The sequence below is a fragment of the Mesoplodon densirostris genome, chromosome 14 (genome assembly GCF_025265405.1).
Source record: "Mesoplodon densirostris isolate mMesDen1 chromosome 14, mMesDen1 primary haplotype, whole genome shotgun sequence".
NCBI classification, from domain to species: Eukaryota; Metazoa; Chordata; class Mammalia; order Artiodactyla; family Ziphiidae; genus Mesoplodon; species Mesoplodon densirostris.
Window position 1 is genome coordinate 19,120,685 of NC_082674.1, and position 17,155 is coordinate 19,137,839.

At 37.5% G+C, this 17,155-nt stretch overlaps 1 protein-coding gene across 8 annotated transcripts in view; it reads right to left on the reverse strand.

Moving 5' to 3' along the window:
* Window positions 1–17,155, reverse strand: part of ITSN2 (intersectin 2) — a 165,188-nt gene that overhangs the window by 51,374 nt on the left and 96,659 nt on the right. For all 8 annotated transcript variants that reach the window (XM_060116785.1, XM_060116782.1, XM_060116780.1 and 5 more), the window contains 5 exons: window positions 16,745–16,914; window positions 16,295–16,439; window positions 13,507–13,712; window positions 11,254–11,318; window positions 8,859–9,025 (listed from right to left, as the gene is read on the reverse strand). In XM_060116785.1, the coding sequence (XP_059972768.1) occupies window positions 8,859–9,025; window positions 11,254–11,318; window positions 13,507–13,712; window positions 16,295–16,439; window positions 16,745–16,914 (753 nt within the window). The remainder of the gene's footprint in view (window positions 1–8,858; window positions 9,026–11,253; window positions 11,319–13,506; window positions 13,713–16,294; window positions 16,440–16,744; window positions 16,915–17,155) is intronic.

Consider the following 17,155-nt stretch of genomic DNA (forward strand, 5'->3'; position numbering starts at 1 on the left):
ACAACAAATAATATACAAGGGAACTCCCATAAGGTTAACAGCTGATTTCTCAGCAGAAACTCTAGAAGCCAGAAGGGAGTGGCTTGATATACTTAAAGTGATGAAAGGGAAGAAACTACAACCAAAATTACTCTACCTGGCAAGGATCTCATTCAGATTCAATGGAGAAATCAAAAGCTTTACAGACAAGCAAAAGCTAAGAGAATTCAGCACCACCAAACCAGATTTACAACAAATGCTAAAGGAACTTCTCTAAGTGGGAAACACAAGAGAAGAAAAGGAGCCCAAAACAATTAAGAAAATGGTAACAGGAACATACATATCAATAATTACCTTAAACGTGAATGCATTAAATGCTCCAACCAAAAGACACAGGCTTGCTGAATGGATACAAAAACAAGACCCATATATATGTTGTCTACAAGAGACCCACTTCAGACCTAGGGACACATACAGACTGAAAGTGAGGGGATGGAAAAAGATATTTCATGCAAATGAAAATCAAAAGAAAGCTGGAATAGCAATACTCATATCAGATAAAATATACTTTAAAATAAAGAATGTTACAAGAGACAAGGAAGGACACTATATAATGATCAAGGGATCAATCCAAGAAGAAGATGTAACAATTATAAATAAATATGCACCCAACATAGGAGCACCTCAATACATAAGGCAACTGCTAACAGCTATAAAAGAGGACAACAGTAACACAGAAATAGTGGGGGACTTCAACACCTCACTTACACCAATGGACAGATCACCCAAACAGAAAATTAATACGGAAACACAAGCTTTAAATGACACAATAGACCAGACAGATTTAATTGATATTTATAGGACATTCCATCAAAAAACAGCAGATTATACTTTCTTCTCAAGTGCGCACGGAACATTCTCCAGGAGAGATCACATCTTGGGTCAAAAATCAAGCCTCAGTAAATTTAAGAAAATTGAAATCATATCAAGCATCTTTTCTGACCACAACGCTATGAGATTAGAAACCAATTACAGGGGAAAAAACGTAAAAAATACAAACACATGGAGGCTAAACAATATGTTACTAAATAACCAAGAGATCACTGAAGAAATCATAGAGGAAATCAAAAAATACCTAGAAACTAATGACAACGAAAACATGACAATCCAAAACCTATGCGATGCAGCAAAAGCAGTTCTAAGAGGGAAGTTTATAACTATACAAGCCTACATCAAGAAACAAGAAAAATCTCAAATAAACAATCTAAACTTACACCTAAAGGAACTAGAGAAAGAAGAACAAACAGAACCCAAAGTTAGCAGAAGGAAAGAAATCATAAAGATCAGAGCAGAAATAAATGAAATAGAAACAAAGAAAACAATAGAAAAGATCAATAAAACTAAAACCTGGTTCTTTGAGAAGATAAACAAAATTGATAAACCATTAGCCAGACCCATCAAGTAAAAGAGGGAGAGGACTCAAATCAATAAAATTAGAAATGAAAAAGGAGAAGTTACAACAGACACCACAGAAATACAAAGTATGCCAATAAAATGGACAACCTGGAAAAAATGGACAAACTCTTAGAAAGGTCTAACCTTCCAAGACTGAACCAGGAAGAAATAGAAAATATGAACAGACCAATCAAAAGTAATGAAATTGAAACTGTGATTAAAAATCATCCAACAAACAAACGTCCAGGACCAGATGGCTTCACAGGTGAATTCTATCAAACATTTAGAGAAGAGCTAACACCTATTCTTCTCAAACTCTTCCAAAAAACTGTGGAGGAAGGAACACTCCCAAACTCATTCTATGAGGCCACCATCACCCTTATACCAAAATCAGATAAAAATACTACAAAAAAAAGAAAATTACAGACCAATATCACTCATGAATATAGATGCAAAAATCCTCCACAAAATACTAGTAAACAGAATCCAACCACACATTAAAAGGATCATACACTATGATCAAGTGGGATTTATCCCAGAGATGCAAGGATTCTTCAATATATGCAAATCAATCCATGTGATACACCATATTAACAAATTGAAGAAGAAAAACCATATGATCATCTCAATAGATGCAGAAAAAGCTTTTGACAAAATTCAACACCCATTTATGATAGAAAACTCTCCAGAAAGTGGGCATAAAGGGAACCTACCTCAACATAATAAAGGCCTTATACGACAAATCCACAGCAAACATCATTCTTAACGGTGAAAAACTGAAAGCATTTCCTCTAAGATCAGGAACAACCCAAGGATGTTCACTCTCACCACTATTATTCAACATAGTTTTGGAAGTCCTAGCCACGGCAATCAGAGAAGAAAAAGAAATAAAAGGAATACAAATTGGAAAAGAAGATGTAAAACTGTCAGTGTTTGCAGATGACATGATACTCTACGTAGAGAATCCTAAAGATGCTACCAGAAAACTACTAGAGCTAATCAATGAATTTGGTAAAGTTGCAGGATACAAAATTAATGCACAGAAATCTCTTGCATTCCTATATACTAATGATGAAAAATCTGAAAGAGAAATTAAGGGAACACTCCCACTTACCACTGCAACAAAAAGAATAAAATACCTAGGAATAAACCTACCTAGGGAGACAAAAGACCTGTATGCAGAAAACTATAAGATACTGATGAAAGAAATTAAAGATGATACAAACAGATGGAGAGATATACCATGTTCTTGGATTGTAAGAATCAATATTGTTAAAATGACTATACTATGCAAAGCAATCTACAGATTCAATGCAATCCCTATCAAATTTCCAATGGCATTTTTTACAGAACTAGAACAAAAAATCTTAAAATTTGTATGGAGACACAAAGACCCCAAAAAGCCAAAGCAGTCTTGAGGGAAAAAAGCAGAGCTGGAGAAATCAGGCTCCCTGACTTCAGACTATACTATAAAGCTACAGTAATCAAGACAATATGGTACTGGCACAAAAACAGAAATATAGATCAATGGAGCAGGATAGAAAGCCCAGAGATAAACCCATGCATGTAGGGTCAACTAATCTAGGACAAAGGAGGCAAGGATATACAATGGAGAAAAGACAGTCTGTTCAATAAGTGGTGCTGGGAAAACTGGACAGCTACATGTAAATGAATGAAATTGGAACACTCCCTAACATCATACCCAAAAATAAACTCAAAGTGGATTAGAGACCTAAGTGTAAGACTGGACACCATAAAACTTAGAGGAAAACATAGGAGTAACACTCTTTGACATAAATCACAACAAGATCTTTTTTGATCCACCTCCTAGAGTAATGGAAATAAAAACAAAAATAAACAAATGGGACCTAATGAAACTTCAAAGTTTTTGCACAGCAAAGGAAACCATAAACAAGACGAAAAGACAACCCTCAGAATGGGAGAAAATATTTGCAAATGAATCAACAGACAAAGGATTAATCTCCAAAATATATAAACAGCTCATGCAGCTCAATACTAAAAAAGCAACAACCCAATCCAAAAATGGGCAGAAGACCTAAATAGACATTTCTCCAAAGAAGACATACAGATGGCCAAGAAGCACATGAAAAGCTGCTCAACATCACTAATTATTAGAGAAATGCAAATCAAAACTACAATGAGGTATCACCTCACACCAGTTAGAATGGGCATCGTCAGAAAATCTACAAACAGCAAATGCTGGAGAGGGTGTGGAGAAAAGGGAACCCTCTTGCACTGTTGGTGGGAATGTAAACTGATACAGCCACTATGGAGAACAGTATGGAGGTTCCTTAAAAAACTAAAAATAGAATTACCATATGACTCAGCAATCCCACTACTGGGCACATACCCAGAGAAAACCATAATTCAAAAAGACACATGGGGCTTCCCTGGTCGTGCAGTGGTTGAGAGTCCGCCTGCCGATGCAGGGGACATGGGTTCGTGCCCCGGTCTGGGAAGATCCCACATGCTGCGGAGCGGCTGGGCCCGTGAGCCATGGCCGCTGAGCCTGCGCGTCCGGAGCCTGTGCTCCGCAACGGGAGAGGCCACAACAGTGAGAGGCCTGCGTACCGCAAAAAAAAAAAAAAAAAAAAAAAAAAAAAAAAAGACACATGCACCCCAATGTTCACTGCAGCACTATTTACAATAGCCAGGTCATGGAAGCAACCTAAATGCCCATCGACAGATGAATGGATAAAGAAGATGTGGTACATATATACAATGGAGTATTACTCAGCCATAAAAAGGAACGAAACTGGGTCATTTGTTGAGACGTGGATGGATCTAGAGACTGTCATACAGAGTGAAGTCAGTCAGAAAGAGAAAAACAAATATCATTTATTAATGCATATATGTGGAACCTAGAAAAATGGTACGATGAACCATTGTGCAGGGCACAAATAGAGACACAGATGTAGAGAACAAATGTATGGACAACAAGGGGGGAAAGTGGTGGTGGTATGATGAATTGGAGATTTGGATTGACATGTATACACTAATATGTATAAAATTGATAACTAGTAAGAACCTGCTGTATAAAAAAATAAATAAAATTCAAAAATTCAAAAAAAAAAAAAAAAAAAAAGACCAGCAGCCAAGGAGGAAAGAAAAGGATTCTAAGACTGTCAACTCATTAGATTAAATTAAGGTGTTCAAATCAGTAAGCAAGGGGCTTGGGAGGCTCTAGGATTTTTGTTTTGTGATGTTTTAAAGTTTTTAATATCTTCAGAGCTGAGTTACGTATTTGGTCAATCAATGACAAACCTATAGAACATCTATGATTTCAAGTGCTTAAAATGAAAAAGACTCAAGGCCAAGGAATATTACATAAGGGAATATTTTGGCTAAGACAATCAGGCTTGAGTAATATCTTCCTCTGTTTCCCAAGAATAACAAAATCTGGGCTTCCCTGGTGGCGCAGTGGTTGGGAGTCCGCCTGCCGATGCAGGGGACACAGGTTTGTGCCCCGGTCCGGGAAGATCCCACGTGCCGTGGAGCGGCTGGGCCCGTGAGCTATGGCCGCTGGGCCTGAGCGTCTGGAGCCTGTGCTCCGCAATGGGAGGGGCCACAGCAAAAAAAAAAAAACCAAAATCTACCTTCTGGTTTTGGATGCAGTGTTTTAATTGTAGTCTACATCATTAATATAAGGATGTTGGAAGGGGAAAAATGGTCCTTTTCTCGGGGGGTAGTAATTTTGCTGGAGTGAACTGAATAAATGGCAATAACTCTTTAGGGAATTTTTAAGAAAAAGGATATTTTCATGAACAAATTCTGAACTAAGAAAGCAATGTAAGTTACTTTATTCTAAATTAGCACTTCACAATAAGGTAAGCACAAAAGCAAGGATTTTATATTGTTTTCCTAGCTGCAGAAGATTCTATTCAATTCCATGAAATACTAAGGAACAAAGGAGTAGTATCACAGAGTGCCTACTATGTGGTAGGCACTGTATAGCAACGTACAGGGCATGTAATCCTCAATGAGGTACTAGTATCCTCATGTTTCAAATGAGAAAACTGTGGTTCAGAGAAGTGAAGCAACTTGTCTGAGATAAAATCCAGATCTGTCTTAATCCAAGGCATGCAATCATCCCACCTCCCCACTGTGACCTCAGGGAGTTAGCTAGTGTCTAATGATGGATATGACACTCAAAAACATATAACCAAATTAATGCTATAAATGCCTTTGGAGATACATATCTTGGTACTTCAAGGAGAGCAAGAGAGAGCCATCTCACAGAGCTGGAAATGGCAAGTTCAGGCTTAGCCTTCTCCGTAGAGAACAGTCTGGAATTCCTTGGCACAGCAGAGTGGCAACCACCCAACCAGAACCCTTCAGCGCTGCCTCAGAGTCCTCAGAGACCAGTAGAGACACATCCCATGAGGACATGGGAGCTAGTTGAGTGTCCCTGAGAAAAGGCTAGGCCCAGCACATTTCCGGCTTCTGCTACGCATACCTGCTTGCTCTGGCTCTTGCCTGGCTCGCCGGCTGCAGCCATCTTATTCACTTGCTACCTTTTTCACTAATGCTGCCACTGGGGGGTTTTCTTGGTTCCTCCAAGCTCTCTCTCCCTCTCCTCCCACCTTAGGGCTATTGCATATGCATCTACCTGCAACGTACTCCAGTCTATCAGGATTTTTAGATGGAATCATCAGAAACCGACTCTGGCTGATTTAAGCCTAAGACAAACGGAGTGTATTGGGTGGCTCACAGAACTTCCAGGAAGGCTGCAATACGAGGTTTGGAGATTAGGAAGAGACAAAGCAAGGCTGGACAAACAGAACTTCAGCCAAAATCACACCCAGAACCAGCCTGAAGAGGGCTCTGTTGCCTTTGCCTCTGAATGCAATGCTCCCTTAGACAAGGATATCTTGGAATCACTGCTCCAAAAACTGAATGTTGCTAACACACTCATTGCCACCAAAAGAAATTCTCAGCTCTGCTTTTTGGTATCACCAGTTCCTGATTCACTGCCTTGGACAGATGACTCTGACCAAGCCTGGGTCATGTTTCCAAACTCTAACTGCAAGGAAGGCTAGGAAAGTGAGTAGGTGGGCTTTGGAGAAGCCTGCCCCTTACCAAGACTCACACCGTGGGAAGGAATTCAGATGTTAAATAGCCAAAAAGTTCCACCCCTCATTTCTTCCCCTGCTTGCCTTTTCAAGACTGGCCTCTTTACAGTTCAGGCCTTTGTTGAACCAGCTCCTCAGAGGCCTTCCCTTGACCAGCTCATCTTAAAAGATCTTCAGTCTGTTGTTACCTGCACCATGTTTGTTCCTTCACTGTACTTATCACAGTCGATCATCATTTATTTGGACTGTACCTTTCATGAGTACCTTGACTGCTTTGTTCACCTGTTTCCCAGTGCCCCTGACCAAGCCTTACACAGCTCTCAGTGAACAGCCGTTGAATGAACGAGTAAGTGCATGAATACTTAAGAAGGCAGAGACTCTACCTGCTTAATTTTCTCTAGATTCAATGTAGTTTTATGTTAAAGGAGTTTCCACACATTACACTGGGAATTAATCGAATTACTTTATAGGCACAGTCACAGTCTTATTAATCAGTACAATACCATGTTCCATTTTGTATTTTCATTATTATTATTTTTTACTTGAGTGGTAATGCTTATCTAATTGGCATGCAATCATGCTATGGATTTTCACTAGGCAGTTTCTGCTCATAATTGGCCACTTTTCTTACCTGAACACATACGGATTTAAAAATACGTTTGAAAAGGTATATCTTGCTCTCTGTAACAAATCAGGTATAATCTTGTGTGCTATTATATGCCAAGTGTTTTCTTACAGAGAACTTCATAATTGAGATCCAGACGTGGCATTAATGACTAACGACTTCCCGGCTATGTCAGGATCTGAGATCATTAAACCTTTTCAGGAATGCTTCCCCACCACTACGCTGTTAAGTCCCTTAATGGTGCCTTAATTGGGGCTTTTATCGACTGCAGCAGCTCAGTAAATATGTTTTTAATTCATCATTAGTTTTACAGTAATGAGTGTAGCCATTCAGTTGCCACTTCCAGCAAGCTGGCTCCTGGCTCCATGCCTCTGGACTTTGAACATGTCTCTGGTCTAGTACTTCTCCACCACAAGAATCTGAGACCCTGAGGTCTAGAGTCTTATAGATCTTTGCATTTTCCAGAATGTTCAACAGAGGCTTGGACACATATTAATTATTACTCCATTGAATGTTGGCTACATGAGGTTAGTGGCTATTTTAAAGTCTCTCTTAAATGTGTCTGTGTTCTATCTCCACATGTAATGTAGTGCTTGTAAACACTGTCTATAGAACTGCAACTGGCTCCTTGTCCCACCACCCTGGGAAGTCTAGAGTTTATGCTAAAAGGGCTTATCCCTTCTAAGGGTCCTTATCCCACTCGCAAAATTGTGTACAATATTTTGTGTGTAGGTGAATTTATTCAAGGAGAGGTTGTAATTTTCACCAGCCTCTTTGAGTTAGAAAAGTTTAAGAACTACTGCTCCAGAGGCTTCTAAACCTCAAATTGTCTGTCAGAAGTATAGGTGCAGAAAAATTCTACCTACATGCACACTTCCTCTCTCCCTGTATTCCTAAAAGGGGAGAAGTAGTGGTAACAGTAATGATAATAATAGTAATAATAAACGTTCATTGGACACATACAAAAAAAATAAAATAAAAAATAAAATAAAGTGGGATAGGTTCTTAAAACGAGGAAAAAAAAATATATATTTATACATACGTGCTTATGACTTTTATGTGCAAGAGAATATAAATTTTAAAAAAACAGAAAAAAATAAATAAAAATTTTTAAAAAGCAAGTTATTTATGTCATCATATAATGGGTTTAATTTTGTTATTTCAAAATGAATTAATAAATATTTTTTAAATTTCTGTTTTAATTTCTAATACGGAAAGTATTGCTAGATATAATCCATATATTTTCAGAAACTTTGGAGTGCCTAATAATTTTTAAGAATGTAAAAAGTTCCTGAAACCAAAAAGTCTGAGAACTGCTACACTATATCATACTAGTGGTGGGATGAAAAGCAGCAGGAACTCAAGAGTGTGGGCTGGGTCACATTAATGTCAGAGCCTTAAAGATTTACAGACTCTTCAAGGCGGTCCCTTGTAAGCCTCCCTGAATCCAGACCATTCCCTAACTTCAGTTATCATGAGGCCCAGCCCTATCTATGGCTCTTGTCCTTGGAATTTCACAGAAATAGTTTTGCCCTTATCTCTCTAACAGGATCCCTATAATAAACTACATTTTACTGGAGCTACCTTAAGTGGTTTCCTTGTAACCAAAGCAGCCTGACCAAAACCATATACATGCATCTGTTTTAAATATGAACTCTGATCAACAGGAACGGAATGCTTCTGTTTCTATATCAAAATAACTCTACCTCGTGATCTTTTGGTTTGACGTAATTTGATGGAAAAATTCCAGTTCTATCTCCGATACTTCCTGTCCACCATTCTCCATCTTTCTGGGTCACCAATATTTCTTCACCTTCAGTGAAAGTCAAATCTCCAGGTTCTACACTTGAATATGGATAAAGTGCAATATACTCTGTAGGAAACAAAGCAAAAAGAAACTAGTTTTGGTTGCAAGATTACAGAAGTAAAAAAAAAAACTGCTGATCTCCAAGATCTTGAGTAATTTTGCTGTAAAAGACCTTGTGACTTAAGGAAACTTAATGTAAAGAGATGTTAAGGTAGAAAATGGAATGAAGTAATTATTTAATAATTTCTTAGAAAAAGATTACGTCTTTGACTGAACATAAAACTTTATCACAGGGTTTCTTTTTTCCCCAACTGTATCATCATCACCATCATCATCACCATCATCATCATCATCATGTCACAGAGAATAACCCCAAAACTACAAATAGGTATCAGTATTTTTACAGAGAGTCAAGACATGAAAAGTTTTTTTTAACCTTCTTACATATAGTTTAATCTGTTAAATTCTTTTCTCTTTAATTCTTTTACATAGTTGTGGAAATGCCCACTATTCAGCTGACATCAGTATGAGAGGCCAATTTCCATCACAATGGCCCAGCTCTTAGCACAGTGCTTGGCATAGAATAGATGCTCAATAAATATTTGTTCATTCATGAATAACCTTAAGGAAAATGTCTAAGTTTTTATACCGGCTTTGTTTTTTTGTTCAGACGATTCCTAGTACTTAGAAGAAACAGTCAATGACCAGGTTTTAGAAGTCTTTTTCTTTCTTCTAGTACTATTTGTATTTGTTGACATGAAATTTGCTCTGTAGATCATAAACTGGAGATGGCCAGAAACTATTTACTATCCACATTCCCATATTATTCAATTTAGCTGACTTAACAAGATGAAAAATGATTACAAGGTTAAGGTATGTTGCAACAAGCCAGGTCCTTTCCAAAATACTCCTCACCACTTTCCTAGGATCATTCCACTGCAGTTATTCCACAGTAAACCTCTGGTTGCAGCCTTGCTGGTGACTCGAGTTGCCTAACCTTTCACAGCTGAGCCTTGGCTCATACCTTTCCCTCTGTCCACCAAGCTTTCTCTTCGTCACTAAGCAAGAACCTACTCATTGTTTAAGATGATTCAACACCTCTGTGGATTCATAGGTCCTACTCAAAATTATGTTTTTGTTCATTCATCATAGAATTTATTACAATTATATGCCTAGCCTTCCCATTTTACTGTGAGCACTTGGGAAGTTGTATTTTATTCATCCGTGTATATTTCAGGCTGTAGCACACAATCTCTAATGTAGTAGATACTGAATAAACCATTTAATTTACCATTATACTGATTTTCTTGAGCAATATAAACAAAATGTACTTAAACTGTTCAACTAATTTTACAGTGAATATATAATTCATTTATTTATAAACCTATACAACTATTAAATAAAAATATTATCTGAAATAAGGGTAGACATTTTTCAGTACATTATCAAAATTAAGATACTCAAACAACCCAAAGGGTAATAAAAAATGTCTTTGTACTATTTATGATTAAAGTGTATCTTGGGGCTGCCCTGGTGGCACAGTGGCTGAGAGTCTACCTGCCGATGGAGGGGACACGGGTTCGTGCCCTGGTCCGGGAAGATCCAACATGCCGCGGAGCAGCTGGGCCCGTGAGCCATGGCCACTGAGCCTGCGTGCCCGGAGCCTGTGCTCCGCAACGGGAGAGGCCACAACAGTGAGAGGCCCGCGTACCGCAAAAAAAAAAAAAAAGAAAAAAAAGTGTATCTTGATTTCAAATCCTACTTAATGATTTATATGGTACACTGTAATTAAAATGCAATTCAGGGAATTAATTCCCTGGCGGTCCAGTGATTAGGACTCTGCACTCTCACTGCTGAGGGACCGGGTTCAATCCCTGGTCAGGGAACTAAAAATCCCACAAGCCGTGCAGTATGGCCAAAAAAACAACAACAAACAAGTGCAATTCATAAACAACTAAATGTACTGAAATTTCCTTATATTCTAAACATCTATAATCTAGATATATAATAAAAGGAAAACAAAAAACTTCATGCTATCTCATTGCAACACTTATCTATGATCTTATTTATTGAGACCGTCTATGCTGAATTTTTATAGTACTGATTTTCTAAAAGCATCAAGTATTTTCAGCTATGTATTTTCTATATCCTCAATATTCATGTGAAATAGAGCGGGAGCAGGTTTTCCTAACCTCACTTTAATACTGAAGACACAGAAACAAGGAGAGTAACAACTGTGGGAAGTCAGTAGCTAATTTGACTTCCATCTAATTTATAAATTGCCAAAAGCTCACCTTCTCCCACTGTACAGGCTGCAGAGGTAGGTTTCTTGTTTACAGCTGCATACAAAGCTTCTGGTCTGCCAAATATACACACAAACAGATTTAAAAAAATAATAAAATAACAAAAAAAGACATCAACAAGTAAATAAACAAAAAAGGTGATTTGATGAAAACAGGAGGTTTTAGCAGTGCATTCTTTTAAGGGCTAAAGTTAATTGAAATATTGTCTCAGTACACAGGCTAGAAATACCCTCATACGCAAAATCCTAGTGGATTAAGCACTGTTTACTTACAAACTACTTAATTTTTTAAATCTATTGAGGTAATTTCAATATGATTTATAAATAGTTTTTCAAATGTGAGATATTTTGCCTTTCTAAAGTAACTTAAAAGACATGAGGCATTGGTAAATGGGCAATTATTTGGTAAAGCACACATGGGACTTGGCTTGGTTTAGAGAAAAATAAGGGCAATATATAAATTTTACTACTTGTTTAGAGCACAGTACATTTAAAAATATGTAAAAATAACAAAACTTTATTTTTACATTTTGGAACATACATAGCTTTTATTTCCAACTTAACCCAGGAAACTGTTTTCAAAAATCTGGAAAACTGTGGCATTTAAGAACTAGACATCTGTAGAATACACCAGGGCTTTCCAGGACCTGTGAGTAAATTGTATAGTGAAGCAGTTTACAGGTTAGAAGAGGGAACCCTTACTACAACTCATGGGCACACTGAATGGACTGCCTTGCTGAATTCTCCTTACTGCAGCATTTCGAGTTGCATGCCTTATCTGTTAGAAAAGATCAGTAATTGAATGAAAAGTTAGAAGAAATGTCCTTTAAGGCATTTAAACTTAATCCCTTTGTGTTTAAGTTTTCCTTCTCTGTAAAATGTCATGGAGTTTAAAAAAGATAATTACTATAAAGGGTCTAGCACAGTGCCAGCATACACATCAGTTATGTATTACTGTTGTTACTGTTATTACACACTCTAAATCTAAAATTCCATGTCAGTCTGAAAAGTAAATTTCTGCATTTGAACTGAAAATTGATGTATAGAACCTTAGCACTGAAAGGATTTTTAAAGATTTTTTAGTTTATTATTTTCATTCAATCAATTAAAAAACTAGAGACCAAGCAGGTTACCCTACACAGTCTGGCAAAAATAGCAGAATCAGAACTCAAGGCTCTTGATTTCCAAAGACCCTATTCCTTTTCAATAAATCATTCTGCTTTTCTATTTAGATCAACTTCCATATAAAACACAAGTGATAATTACCCACAGCTATATTAAAGTACTTATTTGTTTGTACTAAAGATGTTTGATGACCTGACTCCCTTACAGACTGGGAAACAAAGGCCAGAGACCTTATCTGGTTTTGTTTTTTGTTCATGCAAAAGTTCATTCATTTGATTGTCCTTTCATTCGCTTTTCTCCTCATTTACTAAGCAAATATGATTGAGCAGCTACTATGCATTAAGATCACACTAGGTATGGAAAAACTGAAAAATGAACAAAAAAGACGTGAATCCCACCCTCCTGGAGTTTATGACCTAATAAGGGATATAGGTAAGAAAGTAAATAACTACAACACAGTGTGTCATGAGCCATAAGAAACGTGATGTTCAGGGAACTGTGGAGGCCCAGAGACGGGAACGCCTCACTCTGGCAAAGGCGAGGCCCTCGGTATTGATTTGTCTAAATATTGACAATTTACAGTAAATAATAAGGGAGAAACCTCCAAAGGAAATGAAAAATAACTTCTCTAACTGACCTGATGTTAGTACAAAGAAAGCAACAGATCTAAAATCTTAAGCACTTTGAAAACTTTAGGAATCTGAAATAACTAGAATAAAAGATATTCAAAAATTGGTACAAATCATCTGAGGTATGATTTTTTTTACTCTAGGAATCACCCTTCTGGTATCAAACTCAAGCATAAACTTTTAATTTTCCTGCACAGACAACTGTACTGTGGCTGACTCATCAGTGAAAATACCAACATCCACGCCTCATGTAAACACACAAAAATGCTTACTCTTGGGCTTCCCTGGTGGCGCAGTGGTTGAGAGTCCGCCTGCCGATGCAGCGGACATGGGTTTGTGCCCTGGTCTGGGAAGATCTCACATGCCGTGGAGCGGCTGGGCCCGTGAGCAATGGCCACTGAGCCTGCACGTCCGGAGCCTGTGCTCCGCAACGGGAGAGGCCACAACAGTGAGAAGCCCGCGTACCGCAAAAAAAAAAAAAAAAAGCTTACTCTTCCCGCCTGACTTCACTCCCAGGGATGATTTTGACGTAAGATTTTGGAAACCATCCTCTTCCTCCATGCACCTCCCCAAACCACCAATTTTCTTGCTGCTCCAAGACAGTAATGATATCATGTTTTGAGAAGTTCAAGTGGTTATCTTTCTTTGCAGTCCAGGAACAAAGGGCCTGTGCTTTTAGGTTTTCTACAACCTGTCCCTGTGAAATCAAAATCACAAAATTAAAAACAAACAAACAAAAAACACAATGGTAACCATGATTTTTGTTTTCTAGTATATAACATACTTACTGTTCAAACAGCAGACCAGTTTGGTGTGGTGGTGACTTAATATCAATGGTGACTTAATCTAATAACCAACTTAAAATTATATATGACAGACAATCACCTGAATAGCCTTCTGTGAAGTTAAAGACCCAACACCTACCATTCAAGGAAACATCTTGGCACTAAGTATCACAGGTATGGAAGGTGAACCCTGGGTACGCAAGAAGTGTACTCATAGATCCATCAAGTATGTATCATAGAACAAATGAAAAGGGAAACCCTTTCTCTCCTCCAATTTCCAAGGTCTCCTCACTGCAGTGGATTCTGTTTATTCCACTAGGAATGGAGATGCAGTTGTGATGGGTCTCCCTCCACTTTTCTGTTTTCTGTTTCATAACGTCTTCGTATTCTTATTCATCCTTCTTTCTTTCCTTCTCCTCTCAGAGGAAGGAGTGTTTTCATTTTGTTGATAGGGCTAGCCTCTTCACCTGTGCTCTAAACTTTCTATCATGTCTTCCCACCTTCTAACAATATTTTGTAGCACTGTGAATTCTCTCTCTTGAATCTTTAATTTTCCACTTCTCTACTTACTTCTACTTCTTTTTTTTAATTCTTAAAAAATATTTATTTATTTATTTGGCTGTACCGGATCTTAGTTGCTGCATGTGGGATCTTTAGTTGTGGCATTCGGGATCTGGTTCCCTGACCAGGGATTGAACCCAGGCCCTCTGCATTGGGAGTGTGGAGTCTTAACCACTGGACCACCAGGGAAGTCCCCTTACTTCTACTTCTAACTTCCTTAAAGAAAGAACAGTCTTAAACTTGCTTTCCAATTTCACCCCTCAGTCCATTCTAATTTAGGTTCTGCAACCATCACAATATTGAATCTCTTGACAAGATCATTGATAACATCAGAGCCAAAAGCTTCTTGCAAACCCTTACCTTCTCTGATCTCTGAACAGTGCTGACATCACTAAAACCCCTGCAGTTCGTGAAGTTCACTCTCTGGTGATTGATGGCTCCTCTTTGGTCCAGTCTCCTTCCCTTCCTGTTTTACATGATTTCCCTAATCTTATTTATGCCTATGATTTCTCAAATCTGTATCTTAATTATAACTTTATCTTTTGAGCTCCAGACTTGTAAATCAAGCTGCCTGCTGGGCCTTCCCAGCAGGTTGTCCCTCCTACAAATACCTAAGTTGCACGTCTGAAATGTAATCACTTTTAGAACCCACAAAACCCACTCCTCCGGTACTGCCATCCTCTCAGTTACTCAAGCTGAAGACCCTGAAGAGGTATGTTTAACTCCAACTTCTTCCTCACTCTTCACATTCAATGAATTGCCAATTTTATGTTGACTCCTAACACTCTTCTAAGTCCATCTCCTCTTCTATATATTTTCATTACTGGTTCACATCATCTGTTACTTAGCTATTGTAATATCCTCCCTTTGTTGGTCTCCTCCCTTTGCTTCCTTCCACCAATCTGGCCTCTATACTACTGCCAGAGTTATCCTTCTAAAATATACACTTCAACTCTCCTCTTAAAAACCTTCATGGGCTTTCCACTGCCAGTTGCTTAGCATGGTATTAAATGCTTCACAAATAAACCTCAACCTCTCTCTCCAACTTCACTTAACCCTTTCTTCATGAATCCTGTACTCTAGCCACACTATAAACAATACTTGTTTCCTATAAACTCCTCTTGTTAACATGCCGCAGTGACTTTTCCCAAACTGTTCTTTCACAGGAATAACTTTCCTTCTTTGTTTGGTGAAAGCTTGCTCATTTTTGAAGGTTCGACTGAAATGCCTTACCTATTGTGAAGCCTGCTCCAATTCCCACAGATTGAATTGAAATGCTCTCTCCTCTGTATACCCCTCAAGATTTCATAAAATATCTTTATTACAACACTTCTCATACAGTTATTTATTTATATGTTTGTCTTCATTAGATTATGACTTCTTAATGGCAGAGGTTTTTTTTTTTTCCATTAAATTTCTAGCACATAATAAATGCCTGGAACCTGTGGTCACACAATAAACATTTTTTGAGTGAAGGACCCTATTCTGATGAAGTCTGCAATTTCTTTTTAATAATGTTAATGTAACAATGCTGGCACCTCGGTTACATCTAAACCAGAGGCTAAACATATATATAACACAGTTCTCACACAAATGACTTACTTAAGGAAAACACAAACAAAAAAACCCCAAGCCCAAGCTCTTCTTACAATAACTACAAATTAAGACTATAATCAGATTTGTAAAAATGATATTTTGAGCTCAGAAACCTTAGCTAGTAGCAACTTGCTACTATGAGAATAAACTGTTGAGAAACCTCTAATAATAATTTCTTCAACCTCATATCACATATGAATGGTAAGAAAAGAAACTAAATGATACAAACTTTGGTTAGATGAGTAAATGATGGCCTTGTGCAAAAATCTTCATTCCATTTTATGTGAACCAGGAGCAATGTCAAAGAATAAAACACAAGAAAATTAAAGATACATACCTGTCCGTGAATAGGTGATGTAGATACAGGGGACACAGTGCGAGTAAAAGCTGATTTTTTCTGCCATGATGTGTTAACAGTTAGGCTTGAAAATGATACATTTTGATAATCAGTCACTGATGCTGGTTGATTTGAAGAAAGTGATCTATAAATATAACAATATGACAAAAGTATACTTAATTGTTTAGAATCTAATGAAGTACTACCAATTTATCTATTTGTATATAATATACATTGTGTTGAAACACAACTTAGGCAAAAAAAAAATTTATGAACTACTGACCCATGTTTATATTTATTAAACTTCAGAATTAAATTTGGAACAAAAGGTACTCTTAGAGAGTCCAGTGCAGATTACAATATGATTAAGTAGCAGGTTGACACAAATACATATTAGGTGTTCACACATTTGCAGAGACGTGTAAACTCCATTATTAGCTAAAAACTTACTCAGAAGTTGAGGTAGCAGATAAAGACACTGTAGGAGGAAGTAAGGCCTTCTTAGGCGACACAGATTTTTCAGACGTTATTTTTTCTACATAGTTGCATGGAAACCAGCCAAAATTTCCTTGAAAACTACCATAAAGCCAACCAGGTTCTCCTACAGTTTTTTCATCAACCTATGGAAACAAAAAGTAGGGTTAACAGTGGTTAGAAAGCCACTTATTTACAAAGGAAAGAGATGCAGACCACTGTCCAGCAGCCTAATTTTCAGAATTTAGTCCATCTAACTAAACAGCTAAAGTCCTTTCTACAGTAGATTATTATCTCTAATGACGGACAAGGTGCCTTTTTAAATTTAAATTTTTAATTTTATCCAAGTTAATATATAAAAATAGTTTACATTCCTATCAGAGTCTT